This window comes from Accipiter gentilis, chromosome 10, assembly GCF_929443795.1.
Source record: "Accipiter gentilis chromosome 10, bAccGen1.1, whole genome shotgun sequence".
NCBI classification, from domain to species: Eukaryota; Metazoa; Chordata; class Aves; order Accipitriformes; family Accipitridae; genus Astur; species Astur gentilis.
This window is the reverse complement of record NC_064889.1, coordinates 25,223,492-25,246,211: the sequence shown is the minus strand read 5'-3', so window position 1 is coordinate 25,246,211 and position 22,720 is coordinate 25,223,492. Positions and strand designations below refer to the sequence as shown.

The following is a 22,720-nucleotide window of genomic DNA, read 5'->3' as shown; positions in this document are numbered from 1 at the left end:
TTTTCTTCAAATCTTTGTTGGAAGTTTGGGCAGAATTGGATTTAAACGTGGAGGCGATGGGTCATCGTGCATCTTGTTTTTCTGGACTGTGTTAGTGCTTGATGATGCCTGGGGAAAACCCAGCACCTTCCCTCCCTCCCTCCGCGGAGGCGGCCTGTTTGGATGCTGCATTTTTTCCTTTACACCTAAATGACCTTTGCGACACGCAGCTGGAGGGGCTGCTTGTGCTGGCACCGCTGTTTTCACCTCAAACAAGGATTGAATTTGTTCTAGAATTTATTGGGGGCTGGCAAGAAAGAGCTTACAGGAGAAGCAACCATTCTGGAGGAGCAATGTGCCGAGTGCTTGTTGTGTCCAGAATCCAATAGGTTTCATCTGAAGGAATAAATATTTAATGGAGCTGCAGTTTATATATAATCTAATCGATGCGTCGGTGCCAAAAAGGCCTTTAAAGAGGTTTACCTATCGCTGAGCAATGCCTGATGTGAGCACCAGGGTGGTTACCGGTGGCGTTGCTGCCACTTTGAAGTGGCGCTGCTTTGCCAGGGCAGCTTTGCTGGGGCGGCTGGCGGCACGTGTGGTGCCAGCCCGTGCTCCTGCACCACACTTCTTCGGACACGGCACCGTGGCTGGGCTTGATTTTTGCAGTTTTAGCTTGCAGCCCAATTTTGTGGGCGCACAGTGGTCGGTGGGTGATGCACGCGTGTTGGGTGTTTAAAAACTTGCACTGGCCAGAGCCCTTTCCTCTGGGCAGGGAGTATCATGCCTTTGGCAGCCGCCTGATGAGCCCCACATCCTTGCTTTCGGGTCCATGATAATCCTGGCAGCTGCAGCACTTGCATCGCTGTACCAGCCAAGGTACCTGAGTCCAAACCGTAGTCACTTCCAGATGCCTCCGCCTTGACACGGCGTGCCAGCACGTTCCGCTGACCTCTGGAAAGGCTAATAAAAGCATCAGGTGTAACGCGATCACCGAGGCGCTTTCGGAAAAGACGATGGCCAGAAATATCCCCGTTGCTTTGAAGCTGAAACTGGCGATGCCGGCGCAAAGGTGCTGCCGGAGCAAGGAGCGGGTGGTTTGTAGGGACCCCTTGCAGCAGGTCCCTGAGCTTCAGTAGCCCTGCGGTCTCTACAGGGTGGTTCCCTCGGTGGGAGTGAGTCGAGGCTGGGGGAGATTGGGGTTCTTCTGGCATCTCCTTGCTTATGGTCATCTTGGAGCATGTTGGTTGTGCTTGTTAGGTTAGTCTTGTAGTAACACCAGCGTGCCCCAGCCACTGCCCAACTCCTCAAAGCAAGGGTTGAGTGTCTGTTGGTTTTCTTCCTCCGAACTATGACTTTTAGATTTTTTTTCTTGCAGTATGTGAGAGCAGGTGGAGCTGAGAGCTCCTCTCTGGGTTGGCACCCCACTGGGGCTGGGATTAAAAATCAGAGCTGCTGTAGGGTGCATCCTGGGGATGCCTCGGGGCCGAGCAGTGGGGATCAGGGAGGGCGAAGCCTCGGGGTGCCAGGGATGGAGGTGGTGATATGGGGAGCACACAGGGACTCTCTGAGGCGGGGGTGGATGCTGGCCATCTTGGGGAGGAGGCACCTTGCCGACGGGGAGGCTAGAGTGAGACCCAGTTAATCACTTGTGTTATTGATAACGAGCTGCTCAGGGCTGTCGGAAGGAATTTCTGGGTGTTTGATTCTGCGCCAGGGCTCGGCTCTGGCCATTGTTGCGGCGCTGAGTCCTTGCGGCTGCTCGGGCCGTGTTTGAGTTGGACCAAAATCTGTTTTAACAGCTGCCTCGGCCGGCCGAGCAGCCGGCGTTAACTCTTGGGAGCCGGGCAGCGACGATGCGGGCAGCTCCGGGTGCCGAGCAGGAGCATCTGTGGGGTGCGTGGTGTGGGGCAGGACGGCACCTCCCGGCTCTTCCCAAACATGAGCTGGGGTTATCACTCAAGGAAAACATTATTCCCAGTTAATGGAGATGTTGCAGAAACCACAGTTTGACAGCATAGGTTTGTTGTTAAGCTCCTAAATAATGTGGTCGAACTGACGGGCATAAATGGTTACGGGTTAAGTTTCTTGAGCACGATGCAAGGATGGCGGAAGGAACCCGAACAGCGCTGAGATCAGAGCAAGCACCCACCAGCCCTTGCTGTTGACTAAACACTCGCTGCACGGGGTGGTGTGTGTTTGCCGAGGTTTCTTCTGAAGAAACTCAACGCCCGCAAATAAGCACCGGGAGTGGAAAGCGATGGTGAGGGGCTGTCCCTTGCGTGCTGGACATGCAAAATTGATTTTACATGATCTGGCCTCTTTGGAGAGGAGCGGCTGTTCTAAGGATGGAGAGCTGTGCTAGTGCCTGGCTATGTTTTCCTGAAGCCAGGGAAGTCCAGGCTGGTGCAAAGCTGCTGGGGCTGGCTTGTGACACTCGGTCCCATGATGGGAAGGGGACCAAAGTGTCCCGAGAGTGCTGGTGAGCACAGAGCGTGCACAAAGGCACTTTCATTGCCTCTTTTGGGAGTTGCCGCTTCCTCTTGTGTGGCCAGGTGGGGAAGGGGGATGCCTGGGAGGGGACGGAGAGGGGGGGATGCACAGAAGGGGATGGGGAGGGGGATGCATGGCACTGCTGCTGGGAAGCCTTGTGCAGTCCACAGGAGGTTGCTTGGTGCTGACTGTTGCTTTTTCTTCTTCCTTTTTTTCAGACAGAAATTGCTAAAAGACTGAATACGATTTTAGCCCAGATCATGCCTTTTCTGTCACAAGAGGTAAGGACTTTTTAATGCCCCAGATGGGGGATGCTGCTTTTCCTGGGGGTCTTTCCAGGAAGGTAGTGCTGTTGCCCCTTGCGGGGGGAGGGGGGTTGTCCCATGAGAGGGGCACAGACCTGGTCCCACCAAACCCATATTTAGGGGGAGTGGGGCTGCTCTGGGGTGCCCCTTGAGAAATGAGGCTCAGATCCTGTGTGCGCATCGCAAAACCCTTGGGGTGGGGGAGAGCCAGACCCCATGAGGGGCTTTGCTCAGCTGTAGAAGTCTGTGCCGAGCCTGCGAAGCAAAAAAGGCTGTGAGGGGCTGCTCCAGCTCCCCCTGCACGCTGTGGTCCGTAGAGCAGGGAGGTGTGCCCAGGCTGCTGCTCCCATGAGCAAAATATAGATAAAAAAACTAGGGGTGACCAGCTCCAGGGTAGGGGGTCCCACCTTGGCTCGTTGCCCCCGTGCCCAGCTCTGACCTGGCCATACCTCTCTGTCCCTGCAGCACCAACAGCAAGTCGCACAGGCTGTTGAGCGTGCCAAGCAAGTGACAATGACGGAGTTGAATGCTATCATCGGGGTACGTGGACTTCCCAATCTGCCTCTCACCGTGTGTATACCCCTTTTATTCCTATCATTTACCATAACCAGAGGCAATCCTGCGCTCAGCCGGGGTTAAAGAAGGGTGACTCGCAGCCCCCCGGCCATCCTGCGCCCCCCCCAAACCACCAAAACTCCCCCAATCTGGCATTGAGGGAGACAGGGGGTGGCAGCCACTGCTTAGGCAGCCCAGTCCCCCTCCTTGGGCACTAATGCACCACTAGGAGCCTCTGCCAGCCAAATTGGATGTTTTCCATGAGACTGGGGAGTGTTTGGGGAGCGGAGCGGGGCTGGGTGCCCGGCAGCCCTCCTGGAGCCCCCTGAGCCCAGGCATGTCTCTGTGTGTGCTGTTGATGTGAAATGTGCTGTAAACTTGACGGAGTTGTTGTTCCATGCATTGACTTACCCGCTCCCGTCTTACCAGGCTCTCTCTCTCAGATCTTGGGCGTTTTTAAGACTTAACAGTTTTTTATTGTCTCTTTAATTGATGTAACGGTCTCAGTCCTGCAGCAAACCTGCTCTCTGGAGCTTCCTTAACCCTGGAACATCAGCATCCCCAACCAGTGTCCTGGGGAGGTGGCTCCAGAGCTCTTCTGGGTTTTGGTGTTTGTTTTCCAAAAAATACTGATTTTTAATTTATTTTATTTTTTTTGAGTAACTATTTGCACTTCTTTCTTAAGCTACAAGGATCTTTGCGATTCTCTGTGTTTAACTTGCTTTTATATACGTTTTTCTGGTTTTATGGGTAGCACTAAGTGTAGAAATGTGCTCCAGGCTCCTGCAGCCCTTGGGACTGAGGAAAGCCTTGGCTGCAGCAGGATCCCTCCTGGTGGGGCTGGTGTGGTGGTAGCACTTGGGAAGGGGTCTGGCCACGGGACCGTGTCTCGTTGGGTCCGTGCCGGGGTGGCAGGCAGGAGGGGCACGCAGCTGCCGGGCTTTCTGCCTGCCGCTGCCTGCACTTCGTACCTTCCCAGCGGGCTGGGAGGTGAGCTGGTGGATCCGTGTCAGAGACAGAAAGTGAGGGAGATGCTCGGCTTTGATGAGCTGCTTTAAGTCACAGCCAGGAGCCCAGGCAGCTAGAGGCAGATATTGGAATTCAATTAAGGTAAATGAGCGGGGCCCGTGACCCCCATTTTCAAGGTAATTGCTTCCTCGGATCAGAGCGAGTGTCATCCTGTCATTAGGCAGCCAGGCATTTAATCGCTTTGCCTGACGAACTTTCAGGAGGCAGGAGTTATGGGCAGCCGGGGGAGCGTGGGGCTCGCCTGGGCAGGCAGTGGGGACCATCTCCTCCCAGTGCGCCTTGTTGAGGGAGGGACCTGGGGTGGCAGCCGGCGGGAGGGTGGGGAGCGATGCCCTGCGCTTTGACAGCTGAAGAGGATAGAGCTTGTCTCTGAGATGTGCTGTGCACGCTCTGGGCAGATGTGGAGCTGTTTTGGGTCGTGGGTCCGTGCTGCTTGGTGGCTGTTGCACCTGCCCCGGTGCCCCTGCCCCCCGAGACATGAAACCAAGAGGGTTTTGTTTTTTTTGTTTTGTTGGGTGTGTTTTGTTGTTTTTTTTTTCCCAGCAAACAGGATTTCTCCCTTTGCATGCAGCGGTTTGTTATTGTAGGGTTGCTCATGTGGGGCAGATCGCTTGTGTTTGTTTGCTCTTCTGGAGTGGAAGAGGGCAGCGTGCTGGGGCGTGTGCGGACCCCCACCCTCTGTGTCCCATGGGGATGCACTGCCGGGGCGGGGGGCCTGGGTGGCTCTGCTGTCCCCTGCGATGCCTTGCAGTGAGAGAGGGAGATGCTATTTATAAACTGCACCAGCATCTTGGTGCAGGTGCCACAAACAAAATCAACACACACAAAAAAACCGCACCAAATCATTAAAACCTTCTTTTTTGCCCCTTTTGAGGTCAAGAACTGTTAATTTTATGCATCTAGGCCATTGTCTCACAGTTCCTCTGCTTCAGGCTTCTGTGAAATTGAGCCCTTGATTTGGTTATAGCTCTGGAAATGATTAGACTACTTTACTAAATTTAACGCAAGTGGTGAACTTAAGTGGTGAACCATTAAATCGGTTAACAAAGGCATGAAGCATGATGTACATAATCCAATTAAAAACACTCTACATACGAGATATTCCTTGCCAGCCTTTCTCGTAAATTGTAACCTCCTTCATATCTTAACCATATTTGTCTGGCACATGCTGAGGGACCCCAGAAGGAAAACATCTCTGTGTCTGCACATCTCCAACCAGCTCCTCTCGCCTGGCTCAGTCCTGCGGGCTGGGCGACACTGATGTCCCCGCCATCACCCGGGGCTGGGTTTGCAGTGCCTTTGTCCGCATCCCTGTGCTGCAGGCTGGTGTCCTGGGCTCTGCAGGGAAGTCAGTCCGGTTTGGAGTTCTGCCAGCAGATGAGAAGCCCCAGTGCAGAATCCTGAGCGGGTCTGATCTTGCCCTTTAGCTTGGGCACGCTGGGGAGGTGTCGGGAGAGTCCCTGGCCCTGGAAGGCTGCCCCAAGTCCTCGCACATACCGCACTGGGTGCCTGGCTTTGTCAGGCAGGACCCTGATCCCGCTCAGAGGCGAGCACCCCGTCTCGTCCTTGCTGCCGGCTGAGGCGTGGAGCACCTGGCTGCAGGTGCAGGGGTGTTTTTTGGGTGGTGAAGGTGGCAAAAGAGCTCCTGCGGCTTGCCTTCCCCCCAGGTTATTTGCAACAAGCCTCCACGTGATGTATTTTTGAAAAACAACCTTTTTCAGGGAAGGGAATAAGGGGCAGGGGAGGGAAGGTGGGCTTTTCAGCGGAGCAGATGCCAAGTGAGCAGCGTTGCTGAGCTCTGCTGCATCCCTCTGTGCTGTGGAGTCCCAGGTGGGTTTTATCCCTCTCCGTGGAGTCTCCAGGATGTGATTCCCGAGCACTGCGCAGGAGGGACCTGGATCGACCACTCCCTGGGCCGACACGCACAAGCATGGTGGAGCGGTACAGCCAGGAAGGACGGCGGAGACGGCCGTGGGAGCTGCTAGCGGAGCCTGGGGATCCTCCAGCACCTATGCGGGCGCCCTCACCTGCAGCGGGGATAGGCGTTGGGTTTGTTGGCTTGTCGTCTTCTTGCCACAGGAGTGATCTGCCTGGGGCATGGCTCCTTCCAGCCATGCCAGGATAGAGGTCTGCAGCCCTGAGGTGTGATCTTCGTTGCCCTGTGGAGCTATGGGCAGCCCAGCTGGAGAGAGGCATGAGGCTCCAAACCAGAGCTGCCTGGCGAGGAGACTTTCCAAATGGATTCTGCTCACCGGTTCCTGCCTGCTAAAGGGGAGAAAACCACCTTTAAATGTTATCTCGGGCCACAGTGGGATGTTTTGTCTTGACGTTTGTTTCCACCTGCCCTGTGCTGGAGCAGGGCTGCTGCAGGGGGGCTCAGACCCTGTGGGGCCAGTCCCCTGCAGCTCACTGGGGCGTTGGATGGATGTATTTGCTGGCAGTGTTTTAAAAAAAACAAACAAACAAAAAAAAAAAAGAAAAAAAAGGAAGAAACCAGCAGTCTTCTGCTCCGCTGGAGGGTGAGGCTCAGGGTGGTGATTCTTCCTGCCTTCCCTGCTCTGCCCCAACTGGGTGCTGCTACAGTTGCTGGTGGTAGAGCTATGTTTTTTCCTGGGACCATGCCAAGGCTGTGACCCCTATCGATGCCACTGGGCTGGAGTGTTGCTGCGTGGACCCAGGTTGCCCATGAGACCATGCCCCCACTTCTCTGGGGCTCGTGCTGCTGCAGGGGATTGTCACCCCGGACTGGAAAGCTACTGGGAGGAGCATTATGCAGTGCAGATATTTCTGGAAGTCAGAGATTGCTGAGGATAAAGCATCGGATCTTTGTGCATCCCAGCCCCATGGTCATGGGCCCTGCTGGAAAGCTTGTAGGAGAGGAGTCTACTGTGCTGGAAAACCATCAGGGGCTGTTCTCCAGGGTGATGCTCTGATATAATGGCCAGCTCTGCCTCTCACTTAAATGGGTGGAAATCACATGAGACTGGGACTGTAAAGAGCCTCATTGATTTCAGCGAGAGCTGAGGCTCTGTTCCTCTTGCTTTGGTGTCGGAGGAATTGATCTCTGTACGTGTGTGTGGCGAGGAGGCAGGGACTGTGCTCCGTGCTGCCGAGGGACACGCCAGCATGGTGCTGGCACCATCCGGCAGAGCCCATGGGGCTGGGGACCCCCCGCTGCGAGCCCTGGTGCTCCCCTCGTCCTGCCAGCAAGCTCTCCTTGCACTGCTGCCTTGCACGCCTGGGTTTGAGGATGCCTCCTCAAATGGCGGTCCTGAGGATGCTTCCCCCTCTCTGCCCCGTGGATGGAGCAGCCCAGCAGAAGCCAAAAGCTCCTTCTTTTGAGGACACAATGATTTATGCTTTTCCTATAACAGCACTGCAGAGGCCTAATTGCCTTCTCGATTTGGCTTCTGCCACAGCTGAGACCTCTGCGCTGCCCGGAAGAAGCTGCGTTTTAAGATAATGCATCTCCTCTGCCTGAAACTGCAGCTACTGCCTTTCAGATCTGACCCCAGCTTGCATCCTGGGTTGGGGATTTCCCTCTCCCCTCGCACAAGGCTTAGAAACCAGAGCCTGGCAGGTGTGGGTCGCCCACCCGCTTTCCCTGCACCCAGCTCTGCCCCGGGCAGCGAGAGGCTGCTCCGTCCCGCTGGGCCCATCAGCATGTGACAGCAAGTCACCCCTTCCTGCTACCCCCTAAAATAGGTCCTTCAGTCGGGAGGTGGGTGGAACCTGCGTTTCCCCTGAAGACACGGCCTCGCTGTGTGGGGGGGTGTTCCGAAAAGCTGCGTCCTGGCTCCTGCTGCAGGGGCTGGGGGGGGGGGGGGGGGGGGCGTTTGCAGGGTGCCCTCGGCCTCGCTGGGGCTGTGGGTCTGTATGCATGGCTCTGCCAGAGCTGTGTGGGGGAGCTGCTAGCATGGGGGGGCTGCAGGCTAGAGGCCACCGGCCTTGCTTGAGGGCAGGAGGGAAACTTTTCAAGTGCACCTCCCGTGCACAACAGGGTCAAACTGTGCCTTCTGTGAAGCTGAGTGCAGGACTCCTTAGGTGAAACCCACTTCTGCTTTCCCAGTGTGTTTTTTGAGTTGTGGGCTGTATCACAGTGACTGGTGCTGCCCTGTTGGGCTGTCCCAGGGTGTCACCCCTCACCCCCACCCCCCCCAATTCAGGCTGTGTTGGGGTCACCCAAGTACTGCAGAGCATGAGCCTGGTTTGGGGGCAGCTGGGTGCATCCCCTTGCAGCGCTGGGGGAGGTGTGCTGGAAATTTCCTTGATAGAAGTGTTGGAAAGGTAGGGTCCCCCATACCTGGGAGGTATTTTTGGTGTTTTCCTGCTGCTGGGAATTGAGCTGAGCTGTGCTGCGATGCAGCCCCTGGCTCCCTGGCTGTCACTGTGCAGGGCTGGGACTGAGCCCCTCTGAACCTGGCAGGAAGGGCCCTCGCCTGCTTTCCATCTGTGCCCCTCGGATGGGGTGCGGGTCGGTGGTGTGTCCGCTCACCGTGCCGTGGGATCCTCCTCCACACACAGCCCGGCTTGCTAGAAAGCTGCCCGCTCTGGTGACAGCTTCTGCCGTGCTTGGCGGCACTGGGGAGGGAGAAAATCTGATCTGAACTTGATGCAGGCACCCAGAGGAGGTGTGGGGGGCTCCGCTGCAGCTCAGGTGTCCCCCCACCCCGTGATTCCGACTGGAGGGCAGTTGCCCAAATGCAGCTTTCACCAGCAGCTAATAGGGTGTTGCTGGAGGTGGCCATGGGTGGAGGCAGGAGGGTCAGAAATGTGAGCGCCAGCCCCGAGACCCTCCTGGCTGGACCACTGCTGTCCTTCAGGCAGAGGAGCTGCCGGAGTGGTGGCCTGGGGCTCTTAGGAGTGACACCACCGAGGACAGACTGTTGACTGATAGCAACTCGGATCTCAGCTTGTTTTCTTCAAGTTTGTACTTGAAATAGAAATGCAGGGGATGTGTTTGGTTTTCCTTTCCTCTCCCCAAAGCTGTAGTTCAGTTTTTTTTCCAGCTAAAGACAAGTGGGCAATTCCCACAGCTGGATGCGTGTGTGCCAGGATGGCCAGGGCTCATGGCTCCCCGAAGCCCCAGGGAGGTGGGGAGCAGCTGGGGGGCTGTGCAGCCCCCTCCCCCAGCCGGGCTGGAGCTGCCTGCCTTGCCTGCTGGGGGTGTGGGTGGTGATGCCTGGCCCCACGGCTCGGGGAGAGGGTGCACCCGCAGTTTGGCCAGCCCCATCCCCAGTGCAGGGGACGTCCAGCTGATGTCGGAGGGGGCTGGAAGCAGTGGGGTGGCAGGATGGGGCCAAAGTGCTGTGTGGGCAGTTTTCTTCTCGCATTCAAGCACCTTAAAGCTGGTCCTGAGCAAATAAGCAAAACTTCTTTTTTTTCTGAGGTGTCCTGGGAGGATCCTGGATGCTTGAATTTTCTCTCTCTGATCTGGTTTAGCAGCTGGCACTCTAGCCAGAGTTGTTTTCTGTGTCCTGGTATTTTTGTTTTTCTTTTTTTCTTATATCTACTGAAAAGCAAAACTTGCTAAGCCTGCAGCGATGATGTGAATTACCTGGAATTATGGATGACGCTGACAGTCTGGCCCAGGGAGTGTGTGCCATGCATGCACTCGTGCCACCCAGCTGTGTCGTAGATGGCTGCGGTGGGGGTCACCCCCAGGGCCGTGCACAGGACACCCTCCGTCTCTCCTGCTAACGGGGCTTCTCCTTCTAGGCAGCCGAGCGGGGCAGCTCCCCAGGGCATCACCTCGCTGCCCTCCCGGCATGAAGCGGGGCATGCCCCTTCCCAGCACTGCTCCCACCGCTCAATGCCTCGAAATGCCCCCCTGGTCCCGCTGCCCCCTCCCCGGCTCACTGGTGGTTTCATTGCAGCAGCAGCAGCTCCAGGCTCAGCACCTCTCCCACGCCGCCCATGGACCCCCGGTCCAGCTGCCGCCACACCCCTCGGGCCTCCAGCCGCCGGGCATCCCGCCGGTCACCGGCAGCAGCTCAGGGCTGCTGGCTCTCGGTGCCCTGGGGAGCCAGGCACACCTCGCCGTCAAGGATGAGAAAAACCATCACGACCTGGACCACAGAGGTGAGAGCGAGGAGCCAGGTCGATGCAGTCCTCGGGGGCTGCCCGTCGCTGCATCCCTTGGTGCTAGAAATGCCCTGGTCCAGGCATGGCTCTGCTCCCACCACCCCATCCCTCGGGGCAGTGGGCTTCAGGGGGTGGACTTGTGCCTTTAGGGATGCGGCTTTCCCTAAATGATGCTCAAGCTCCTTAAATCAGCCTCGGTGGCCGAGGGAGATGCTACTGCTGTTGCAGGATGTTCCCAGTGGCAACTTCCAGGCGATCCCCAAGCTTTCCCTTTTCTTGTTCGCTGGGGTCAAGATGCTCTTTGGGAGCAGCTGAGGGATGTTGGGGGTTTTCAGGTGGCAGGGGAGGTGGGGACCTGCCTCCAGACTGCTCCTTTCTTTGCTCATTTAGGGTAGGGAGTGCAAATCACCCCAAGAAATGACACCGGCAGATTGACCTCTGTTGGGTTGAGTTGCTCACTTGCCCCCTGAGTTCGCATGCAGGTTTTAGTCCTAGCAGGCTTTGATGGAGTCTTGCTGCAAATCCTGCGTCCCCATTCACCCGTGCCTTAAAGGCAAAGCAGCCTTCCTCCTCCTCCTTCTCCTTTCCATCACTGTCAGAGACTTTTGATGGTCTGGAAACCAGCAACATTCACTAGGAAACTTGCTGGTTTTTCTTATTGTTAGTGATAAGGCAATGTTTTAGAAGATAAAATGATGCATGAGTTTGGTTGCAAACCAACAGTGTTGAAGATTTTCCTCACAATCCCCCCTGCCCGTTAACACATGAAGATCTGAGATCTTTCCCCTTAATACGCTGGTTTGCATGGCAGTTATCCGACAGCCTCACAAAGTTGTTGGGCTCTGCTGCTGGTGGGTTTGGGGTGTTTTTCCTCCATGTGAAAGCCAGTGAGAAAAAACTATTGGTAGCAATTTTCCAATTACATTAATTTTTCTGCATGGATTCAAATTGCCAGGACATCCCAGGGAAAAGGGGCTGTTTGTGTACAAATTAATGGCTAAACCACATCCTGCCTGCGTGGCTGCGGAGACGGGCAGTCGGGACCTTCTCCTGGGTTTGTGACTTTGGTCACAAGAGCCTTAGGCTGGTGTCATTGCTTTTGCATTTCAGGGCATTTCCCCTTTCCTCTGTGTGTTTTGCCAAATAAATCACATCAACAAAAAGAAAAGGGCAGGAGGCAGCAGGAGCCGGATGGACAAGGGACAGGAATTTTAAAGCAAGCCAAAGACAGACCAGATAGGTTTTGAGTTAAGGCAGGAGACCATACAATGAGGACCTTCTAGAGTTATTTTTCTGTTTTAAGACTTAGCCTAACTTGCTTTATTTTTCTGTCTTCTCTTTACTTTGGCTGTGACCTCGCCTCTGACACCGGCTTCTTCTAAAAGAGCGAGACTCAAGTGCAGTAAGTCCCATTACCTCCTTTTTTTTTTTCCCCTCAGTTTCTGGTGGCTGCATGTTTTTGTTTTATCTATTGTCTTAAAAAACAGACTTCTGGGCGTGAGCTCCAGGGATGCCTTTTGCACAGGTCCTATTTAATTTAAAAAAATAATAATAAAAAAAAAAATATCAAGAAACACCCCCCCAGCTGGAAAAGCTGCTGGGCTCTCGGCTGTGCTGGGGCAAGTGGAGCCACCTCCTCCGGGCCAGTTATGAGATTTGGTTTAAATCTTTTTGATTGCCGCAGAGCTTCAAGATTCAGTTTCAATTGACTAAGCCCTGTGAATGAGCGCAGTCAAGTCTGCGCAGCTAAAAATCCTTTGGCGATTAGGAAAGCTATTTTATTCCTGATCACTCTTCTATTATCTTGGGTCATCTAATCTGTTGGGATGGGTTTGGCTATTACGCTGTGTTAAGTAGGACTTGGAAGGTCAAGCAGTTAACTAACCAGCTAAATAACCGTGGTGGAGGGCAACCGTCACCTCCAGCATGGCTGCTTTTTATTTGTGTCCCTGACACCTCGGTGTTAATAGCAGTGGTTTGGTTCTTGTTTTGGCTGGGTGCGGTGCCTGAGCATGGATGGAGAGGGTGGTGAATATATTTTTTGGTGGGCACAGGCTGGTAGGAGCCTGGTGGGGGGCTGCCCTCCCCATGGAGGGAGGGGGGGGGCTCAGCCTGCACCCCCCACCCCTGGGGTACACAATGCTGCCGTCTCGGGGAAAAGCTGGCAGGACAAAGCCCGGCTGAGCTGCGGCTTTGCAGTGATTTCCTGCCATCCCCGAGCCCACAAATGGGCCTTTTGAGAGCCGGGGGCGGATGGGAAGAAAAGTGCCATTTAAGGGGGGAGAGGGGAATTGGGCATCATTAACCTCCTCCTGCAGCAGGGAGGGGGCTGTCAGAGATGGGAAGGTTCCCGATCTATAAAATAAAATACGGGGTATTCCCTGTGGAGGTTTAATGCGCACGATAATCAGAGTTAGTCATTCATATTTTCCTAGCCTTGCCTGCGCAATAAAAAATATTTAGTTTCTTGGCGGCGGGCCAGCGGCGGGCTGAATGGATCGATGCCTCTAAATGCTTGACATGATTCTCTGGTAGCTGCGAGGTTTTTCAGCATGACTGCCTGAGAAGAAAGACCCCGGTGTTATCCAAAGCTGCTTATTGGGTACCGAGGAGAAACATGAACTGCTTTAGTTCTCCCTTTCAGCTGGGAAAGAAAGGCAGGCAGAGGAGCTTAGGAACATTTCTGCTTAGCAGGGGTGGCAGGCTCTTCTACAAGACATGAAATGATGGTAATTTCTCCCGTTGCTCCGAGAAACTAATTGAAGGGCATCTGCGCAGGGCCGGGGCTGTGCCGCAGGGCGATGCGGGGCCGGGCTTTCTCCGCTGCTTTCGAGGTGGTTTTGCGCTGCCATTTTTGCTCCCAGCGCAGTCCCAGTGTGGCGAGGGGTTTTCCGGGGAGCGCCGGTGTCTCCTGGGCTTTGCCGCTTGAAGCGAGCACAGAAAGGCCCCCTCTCCGAGCGGAGCTGCACCACAGGGCGCTGGGCTCTGCCCCTCCCGGTGACGTGGACTTTTCCAAACGTTTTTTGGACAAATGTTTTTTTGGATGCCCTTTGGCTTGGCAGAGCTCAGCTGCTGGTGCGGCTTGGCTGGGCCTGACATGAAGCGATTCCTTTGCTCCCCTAATGAATGCTGGGAATGAAGCCCCCCAGCTCTGCCGATGCTGGAGGAAGCACCCGTGGGCTCTCGTGGGTGCTAGGCCTTGTGCAAAGCCCTTCCCCTGCCCAGGGCCGGGGTGAAGCTGTGGTGCTCCCCGTGGGGGGCAGAGGAAGGTGGAGATGGGGCTGGTTTAGGGGAGCACAGCTTTTCCCCTGTCTGCATTCACCGATACCCGCTGGTGGATCCCGGGGGCTGCTGCAATTGCACGCAGCTTCTTCCCAGGGTTTGCCTTTTTAAACAACCACCAGCTCCTCCCTTTTTTCTGCTCTGCTTTTGCAGTAAATGGACTCAGGTGTCCAGGAGCAGCCTTGCTGGAATGGAGCAGCCGTGCGGGGCTGCCCCAACAGCATCCCCGGGGCTCAAAGCGATGCCCAGTTTGGTGGTGGCCATCCTCCAGCCCAGGCTGGACCCTGTCCCCTGCTCCCTAGCATGGTGGGCTGTGGCGTCTCACTCCACCACTGGGGCTTTGCAGTCTGGGACAGGGCTGGATTTCAGGCTCAGTGCTGGCCGGAGGACTGTTTGCGGCACCTTCTGAGCTGCTGCTTGTAAAGTCCTGTTTCCTTCTGTTTCCAACTTAAAAAGTGTCTTCTGTTATTGCAGAATAACTCCGTTTCACCCTCGGAGAGCCTGAGAGCCAGCGAGAAGCACCGGAGCTCCACGGACTACAGCATTGACTCCAAGAAGCGGAAAGCGGAGGAGAAGGACAGCATGAGCCGATATGTAAGTGGCAGGGACGGTCTGCAGCTGGGTCCAGCGGCTGCTGGGGGGCGGGGGGGTGCTGAGAACTGCCGGGGGACACAGCAGCATGAGGCACGGGGCGTGCGGCACGCGTTCAGGTGGGACTTTGAGTGGGGGAAAGCGGGGTTTGGGTAATATTTTCCCAAATGTTTTGTGGGTGACGTGTCCTGGTGGGGGTGGGGGGTTGGCTCCCTGCAGGGCTGCCCCCCACCCCAGGGTTTTGGCACCTCTCCATGGTTTAACTCGCTTTGTGTTTCAGGACAGCGATGGTGACAAGAGCGATGACCTGGTGGTCGATGTCTCCAACGAGGTGAGCCGTGGGGCTGTTTCGGCGGGTTTGCTCCTCTCCCCGCGGCACGGTGGGGATTTGAGGGGTGGGGGGCGATGCCTTAGGTGCCCCCCGGCACCGGCCCAATTCCTGCCTGAAAGAGGAGCCGGAGGGAGCCCTCCCCGCTGCTGGGGGTGCCAATGCTTTCTCCTGTCTCACAGGACCCCGCCACCCCCCGGGTCAGCCCAGCCCACTCCCCCCCGGAGAACGGCATAGACAAAGCCCGTGGGCTGAAGAAGGGGGACGCACCAAACAGCCCGGCCTCGGTCGCCTCCTCCAGCAGCACTCCCTCCTCCAAGACTAAAGACCTGGGCCACGTATGTCCTTTGCTCTGCCGGGGGGGTCAGGCCCCGCCAGCCGCGGGTACTCGCTGGGTCTAGGGGCTTGCTGAGCAGGGGCTGCAGGTGCCGGCGGTTGAACCTCATCCTTTGTGTTTTTTATCCCTTCTCCATCCAGAATGACAAATCATCGACGCCCGGGCTCAAGTCGAACACTCCAACACCAAGGAACGATGCTCCGACCCCAGGGACGAGCAGCACCCCGGGGCTGCGGCCGATGCCCGGCAAGCCAACCGGCATGGACCCCCTGGGTGGGTATCGGTCCCTGATGCCACCTCTCTGCTGCCATCCCCAGCACAGCTTCAGTCCGTACCCTCCACTGGGGGCACAGCAGCTTTGTGGGGGGGTGTTGGGTTTATTGGAGACCTAATCCAGGTCAGGACAGGGGTGCCAGCAGCTCGGGTGGTCCCCGTGCCAGACGTGGGGTGAGGAGGGAGGTCCAGCCATTGCATCTTCTCATCTGGGGTGAGTGGGGCTGGATGCTGGTGGGCTCTGTCCCCTGACCGTGTCCCCAACCCTCCTGCAGCCTCGGCCCTGCGGACGCCCATCTCCATTGCGGGCTCCTATGCGGCTCCCTTCGCCATGATGGGGCACCACGAGATGAATGGCTCGCTCACCAGCCCCGGCGCCTACGCGGGGCTCCACAACATCCCCCCGCAGATGAGTGCCGCTGCTGCCGCCGCTGCTGCCTATGGCCGGTCGCCAATGGTGAGCTTTGGAGCTGTACGTAGCACTTTTAGCTCCTTTTCTCGCTCCCGGTGGGCTGGTGGGTGCGGGGAGGGTTGGCGGGGGGTGTCCCTGTGCCAGCTGTAAAAGTGGGGCTCCTCACCAGCTGCATTTTGAATCGGCCACCATCAAGGGGTGCTGGGTGTGGAGATGCCTCCCTGTGGGGTAAAGTGCATGTGCTACTACACCGGGGTTTATCCTTCCCCCTGTGCGTGGGAAGTACCCACTGTACAGCCCCCTCCCCATTACTCTTGCTAAACATTCAATTGCATGCTGTAAGGCAAAACACAGTCAAAACAAGAAGTGCTGCCGTTAATGCAGAGATGGGGGTTTCTGCAGCTGGGGTGCTGGGCATGGCTTGGCTGCTCCTGTCCCTGGGGCTTTGGGAACGGCACGGGGAGGGCGAGCCTGTCCCATGCTGGTCCTTGCAGACCCAAAACCTTTAGCTAATTCCCCAGCCCTTTCTGCTGGGGAAAAGATAACAATTAGCTGTTGAGCAGCAAGGGAAAAGGAGCCACCGAGTGTCTCCACGCCTGTCCAGGCTCGCGGATGGGAAGCTGTTTGCTCACGTGCCCTGCTCGTGTCCGACCTCACCTGTGTCTGCGTGTCTCTTGGCAGGTTGGTTTCGACCCGCATCCGCCCATGAGAGCCCCTGGCCTGCCCTCGAGCCTGGCGTCCATCCCTGGAGGGAAGCCGTAAGTCCCTCTTGGGTTTTTTTGTGCACTGCGTGAGGATGAGTGTGCCCGGGAGGGAGATGAGCATGGGGCTTCACCTGGGGCTGGGTCCAGCCAAGCGTCTGGAGAGCAGCTGTGGCCTCTGGTTCCCAGCAAGGCACGACCTGGCAGCCGGGTTGCAATGCCACCCGCCCCCCTCCTTATGCTGGGTTTGCAGCAAACCTCTGTCTCCGGGGCTGACCCCCTCCCGTTCGCCCTTCCCCGGCAGAGCCTACTCCTTCCACGTGAGCGCCGACGGGCAGATGCAGCCGGTCCCCTTTCCCCACGATGCCCTGGCGGGTCCCGGCATCCCACGGCACGCCCGGCAGATCAACACGCTGAGCCACGGGGAGGTGGTGTGTGCCGTCACCATCAGCAACCCCACCAGGCACGTCTACACTGGGGGCAAGGGGTGTGTGAAGATCTGGGATATCAGCCAGCCGGGCAGCAAGAGCCCCATCTCCCAGCTGGACTGCCTGGTAAGGGGACTTGGGGCAGTGCTGCTGCCTTGTGTGGGAGCTGGAGCATCCCTGATGCATGCGCAAGCCAGCAGGCCACAGTGGATCGCTGCTGGTCCCCAAGTGCGCGTCCCCCCTGCTTTCCCCCACTTCTAATGCGGGGAATCGTTCTCTGTCCTCCTGCTAACGTCTCTTTCCCCTCCAGAACAGAGATAACTACATCCGCTCCTGCAAACTCCTCCCTGATGGCCGCACGCTGATCGTGGGAGGGGAGGCGAGCACGCTTACCATCTGGGACCTGGCTTCCCCCACGCCCCGCATCAAGGCCGAGCTGACCTCCTCTGCCCCCGCCTGCTACGCCCTGGCCATCAGCCCCGACGCCAAAGTCTGCTTCTCCTGCTGCAGCGACGGCAACATCGCCGTCTGGGACCTGCACAACCAGACGCTCGTCAGGTGAGCCGGCTTCGGCACCCTTGACCGCGGCAGGAGGGCTGGGAGCACCGAGGGTTGCTCTTCTCTGTAATCGGGGTCTTTCTGGCCGTGTCTTGGCGTGAGGACCTTGGGGATGGTGACGAGCGCTATCTGGCGATACTGTGGCCCTAAGTGAGCCCAGCCGGTTCGGCCAGGCTGGTGCGCCTTGGCAAAGGATGCTCCCTGGATGGATTTCCAGGTGTGCTTGGTGCAGGGAAGCCTCGTAAATGTAGCCTGAGCACCAGCTCCCTTGAAGCAACCTACGTGCTTTTTGCTAGCGTTCCCCTTAAAGATTTGCATTATTTTTTGTTGTTTGAAGGCAATTCCAAGGCCACACAGATGGTGCCAGCTGCATAGATATCTCGCATGACGGTACAAAGTTGTGGACAGGGGGTCTGGACAACACAGTGCGCTCCTGGGACCTGCGGGAAGGGAGGCAGCTCCAGCAGCACGACTTTACCTCCCAGGTAAGAATGGGGTGCCCTCAGCCCCAGGAGCAGGGAACGTCTTGGCCTCACGCAGCTCCTCGTGGAGACCCCATGCAGGGGTTTATCCCTTCACAGAAATTGGGGCAGCCTGCTCAGCACTGGCTCCTGTGTAGGTGTTAGAGGGGGCTTTTCCTGCTGGGAAAATAGCCTGCACAGGCCCCTGTTAGTTCTGTGTGTGGCTGTGCCCACTGCTTTAGGCGTAACCCAAGAGTGTTCAAGACGGTAGGAGCTGTGGGGCTCCCTGGCTCTTGTTTCAGCTCCTCTTTCATCGTTTTTTCATCTGCTGCAAGACTAGGCTGCCATTAAGAAAGTGGTGCTCGCCTAGGAATGCCCACGGGTGTTACAGGCTGGCTGTGGGTGCCCCACAGGTGGGATGGCTGCAGGGCTCAGGCATCTGCCTCCTCCTGCAGACCCTCCCAGAGCCAGGGGCCCTCCCTTGTCCAGAGGGGCAAAGTTGGGACCTTGTGTCCTCTCGGCAAGTGCAGCAGTCTCCATGGGACTGGAGCCATCCTGGCATTTGCAGGTCTCGTGTAGCTGCTCCAAGTACATGGATGTGCCTCTCCAGACCCTGCTGCACCTCCTCAGGGCTGGCCAGCAACCTCCACCAATGTCATATGGCCGGTGAAACTAGACTTGCGTGATCAGGGTCCGGAAAGGCAGCCCCCCAGGCTGATGCCAAGAGGGCGTCCCAGCTGCTGACCCCACGGCACTGGCGGATACGACATCCCACTGCATTAACGCTCACCATGGTGGACCTGGGCATCCAGAAGCCATGCCGCCACAGTTAGCAGCCCATGAATAGCTGTGGCTTAAAGCTTATTTAGTCTCGCTGCCTTCCACGCTGAGTTTTCCACTTCTGGAGGATGCCAGGAAGGTACTTTCTGTCCAAAGACAGAAGTGCTGGCCCTGGAAGAGGCTGTGTCTCATCCAGCAAGAGCTGGGGTTATGCTGTAGGGGCAGACACATCCGCTGGCTCTCAGCTTTGCCGTGCCCACATTTCAGTGGCTGGGGACACTCGGTGATTTAAGAGGACCAGGCTGCGTCCTTCCCTGCCTGTCGGGCTGTATCTCTTCTGAATTGCTGGCCTTGCTGCCGGTGCTGTGGGCAAAGCCATCACGTTACTAAAATCACCAAGGGGATCACCCCCAGCTCGGCTCGTGCCCAGGCGATCGGCATCTCTCTGCGATGAGGAATTGCTGGGGACACCGAGGTGGCTGGTGCCTGCTCAGGCAGGGGGCTGCAGGCAGAGCTGGTGGGTGCAAATCCCCCTCCCTGAGCACCCCTCCGTCCCCCTCCACAGATCTTCTCGCTGGGATACTGCCCGACGGGCGAGTGGCTCGCGGTGGGAATGGAGAGCAGCAACGTGGAAGTGCTGCACCACACGAAACCCGACAAGTACCAGCTGCACCTCCACGAGAGCTGCGTCCTCTCCCTCAAGTTTGCCTACTGCGGTAAGCGGCGCCGGCCCTAAACTCGGCTCCTCCGGTGACAGCTGGGGATGCACACGAGGACGGCGGCAGGAAGGGACGATGCATGGCGCGGTGGCGGGGGGCTGAGCGGGGAGGCTTCTGGCAGGATCCGTCCCACGGATGGTGCCGTTGGGGTTTATCCCTGTAAAACAATCCTAGTTGTGGTTGCAAATTGCCACGTTGCAGGAGGTGACCCGGTGCCTGGCCCTGTTCGAGTGTGGGGCAGTGGTGGGACTTGTCCCACCAGGAGAGAGGCTGGGATACCCATCTCTGGGAAATCTCCAGATTTTCCAATTTCTCCAAAATCTCCAATTTCTGAGGGTAAACAGCCAGAAGCCTCCAGGGCCAGGGAGAGGCCGGTTGCAGGGTCCGTCTGGTGGCTTCAGTGCTGCCGGCCACGGGGCAGGGAGTCGCCAGCGGCAGCTTTCGGCTACTGACACTGCGTTTCCCGGGTGCAGGTAAATGGTTTGTGAGTACTGGAAAAGACAACCTGCTCAATGCCTGGAGGACGCCCTACGGAGCGAGCATCTTCCAGGTAGGAGGCTGCTTCTTGGGCAGGGCATGGAGGTGGGCAGCGTCTGGAGCCCCCTCTTGGCATCAGCCAGGGGGCCGCCAGCTCTGGGGAGGGGGAAATCATTTTGACGTGGCTGGATTCGGTACCCAGCGTGTGGGATGTGGTGATGCCACCAATGTGGATGCTGCTTGGTGAAACATGGCTGTGGTAGCCTCATCGGGGAAACCAAACTGATGGTTTTAATTCTTCTCTCTTCCTCCCTCTCCCCCCTCCACTTTCCAGTCCAAGGAATCCTCATCCGTCTTAAGTTGTGACATTTCAGCGGATGACAAGTACATCGTCACGGGCTCTGGTGACAAGAAGGCCACAGTCTACGAGGTCATCTACTAACCACGGATTTTATAGCAGGGCTGGCAACTCCCAGCACTGGTGGTGGCAGGACTCGGGCGGCCGGCGGGGAGTAGCTGGGGGCTCGGGGGGTCTGCTGTGGGGCGGCCCCTGGGGCTCGGCTACGGACCGGCACGCTCTGGCGGGGCTCTGCCTCGAGGGCCCGGCGTACAATACACACGGATTTATTTGGAGGTCTGCAAATATGGCACACATTGAAGCCCTAAACAAATTTTTGTTTGGTTTTAGGGTTTTGGGTTTTATTTTGATTTTTTTTTTTTTTTGGTTTTCTGGTTCTTTCCGTCTGCGCTTTGGTGGCACTATAAAGGACTTATTTTTTATTGTGACTTTTTTTTTTTGTGCATCCTGCATAAGACTTGTGAAAAATGTAAATAATGGACTAGTAAATAGCATTGGAAGGGTGGGGGACCCCTCCCGGTACACTAGTTGTGTATTTTTCGTCTGCTGTAATTGTATTCCACTGATGGTTTTGGTGGTGGCAATTTTTTTTTTTCCTTACCCTCCCCTGAAGCGTCCATTGGGACGTGACTTTGCCGTGCAGCGCGTAACCAGGCTGAGCAAAGATGTCCACTGGTGAAAGTTGTTCCTACTGTCGTACCCGTGCATTGTTCGGTGTGTTAGTGATGGTGGGACGCTGCTGGGACCGCAGGGGACTCGGTCAGATCCTCAGCTACTGACGGGACATCAGCAACACAATCACCTTTTTTTATATATGGATTTTTTTGTGCTCGTATGTTTGAAGAAAAGGGGAAGCCCACGCTGCGGGATCGTCTGCGCAAGCCCTTCTTGGTCTTCGGACAGAAGCAATGAGGAGTGATTTCAAAGAAAGCATAGTAAATTCAGCTCAGGGAGCCACGAAAGATAATAGCAACTTATGTGTTTTGTATTCAAATGAAAGTAAAGAATTAGAATTGATAACCTTTAAAATACAGTTTTTTTAAAAGCAAAGTTTACTAACAAGTAGGGTTTGTGTGTGGTGGGGGGAAGGGGCTGGCTTTGGTAGGGTCCTGTGGGCTATATATGGTCTTGTGTCTTCTGGTATATAGGTTCCGATGAAGCAAACCCCCTCCCCGCACAGGCCTGCGTTTCAGCATTTTGTACTAAAGGGGAAAAAAAAAAAAAAAAAAGAAAAAAAAAAGACATAATGGGAAATAAAAGTATTTGTGTAGCAGAAGCGCTCACCCTGTATTGTAGCATATGGAAGAGAATTTTTATACTACATTTTTATGGATTATTTTTTAATTTTTGATTTTAATCTGGTCAAAAATAATAATGCTTAGGGTTCAGGTGAGAACTGCCTGGTTTACAGATGGGGGAGAGGAGGATGAAGCAGAGGTGGTCGGTACCCGGCTGTTCTGGGGCGCACGGTCAGCATCGCATCCCTCTGAGCAGCTGCTCTGGAGCGGGGAGAGATGAGTTGGGGTTGGAAGGAGATCTCATGGGAAATGATAATTTTTTTTTTCCCATTGAAATAAGAGGTTTTTGAGATTTTTGCCCTTTTCTGTTCAAAAGAAAAATTAAGGGGGATGTCCCAGGCAAATGCTGTCTGCTCTGTGCGGCTCGTTAGTGCTCACGGCTTGCTGCCTTGGCCAGGGAGGAGATGGGATCGATCTTGTGCACCAATTATCCAGCGAAGGAAAAAGCAAGCTCTTTAAAACTGCATTTAGGAAGAGTGGTTCTGAGGGCAGTTTGGCTCAGAAAAATTACTCTGAAAATGCCCCCGGTGCCAATGGACCCACGCTGGCGCCTGCTGGGGCGTTAGCGATGCCCTGTGTGTGTTTCGGGGCTCGTCCCTGGGGCTGGCGCAGATCTGCGCAGGGGCAGCTCTGCCTGTCCCCCTGCGCCCCCAGCCCTGGGCGCTTGGAGCATCCCCCCTCTTTGCGTTGATGGGGGGATGCCTTGGAAAGGGCTGGGGGGCTTTGAACTGTCCCCATGGCAAACTCCTCCAGCAGTAAGGTCACCCCCAGATCATGTCCCGCATGGTCACTGGTTTGCAAGTCGGTGCTTTGTTTTCCTCCCCCCCCCCGCAAAAAGAAAATTAGAGGAACTGCATGTACCGGAGCTGGCGGAGGGTTAGTGAGTCAGACTTCTCAACTTTACACCAAAGTATGTAGCAGAATATGTACAGCTGTTAATAACTACGACTGTTTTTTGTAAAAAAGGGAGAAAAAAAAGAAAAAAAAAAGAATAAAAAGCAAATGTAATGAAGCTCAAATGAAAGCAAAGTGTCTATAAACCATTTGATCTCTGAAAACCTGCACTGAGTTGTTAATAAAAGCAAGCAAAGCGAGAGAGGGCCCGTTGTTCCTGTGCGGCGGGGCCGGAGGGCACAGGACGCCCCTCGCCCAGGGACCCCTTCACCCATGGGGATGACGGCAGAGGTCAGCTGGAGGAAGAACCAAGCGCAGGACTGATGGGAGCAGCTGACTGCAGTCCCCAGCCCTCGGCTTCTCCCTGTTCCCTTGGTT

General features: G+C 56.1%; 1 protein-coding gene across 8 annotated transcripts in view; it reads left to right on the top strand.

Annotated features, from left to right (window-relative positions):
* The window catches only part of TLE3 (TLE family member 3, transcriptional corepressor), a 30,506-nt gene extending 8,233 nt beyond the window's left edge, over window positions 1-22,273 (top strand). The window contains exons 6-21 of one of the 8 annotated variants that reach the window (XM_049811978.1): window positions 2,691-2,753; window positions 3,243-3,317; window positions 10,241-10,442; window positions 11,831-11,847; window positions 14,202-14,321; window positions 14,599-14,649; window positions 14,829-14,984; window positions 15,124-15,256; window positions 15,532-15,713; window positions 16,350-16,426; window positions 16,674-16,923; window positions 17,108-17,355; window positions 17,693-17,840; window positions 19,162-19,312; window positions 19,789-19,865; window positions 20,127-22,273. In XM_049811978.1, coding sequence (XP_049667935.1) covers window positions 2,691-2,753; window positions 3,243-3,317; window positions 10,241-10,442; window positions 11,831-11,847; window positions 14,202-14,321; window positions 14,599-14,649; window positions 14,829-14,984; window positions 15,124-15,256; window positions 15,532-15,713; window positions 16,350-16,426; window positions 16,674-16,923; window positions 17,108-17,355; window positions 17,693-17,840; window positions 19,162-19,312; window positions 19,789-19,865; window positions 20,127-20,234 — 2,058 coding nt within the window. In that variant the 3' untranslated portion in view covers window positions 20,235-22,273. Of the gene's footprint in view, window positions 1-2,690; window positions 2,754-3,242; window positions 3,348-10,237; window positions 10,443-11,830; window positions 11,848-14,201; window positions 14,322-14,598; window positions 14,650-14,828; window positions 14,985-15,123; window positions 15,257-15,531; window positions 15,729-16,349; window positions 16,427-16,673; window positions 16,924-17,107; window positions 17,356-17,692; window positions 17,841-19,161; window positions 19,313-19,788; window positions 19,866-20,126 lie in introns of all 8 variants that reach the window. The other 7 variants (XM_049811976.1, XM_049811977.1, XM_049811974.1 and 4 more) reach the window with 7 other exon arrangements.
* The last annotated feature ends 447 nt before the right edge of the window (window positions 22,274-22,720 follow it).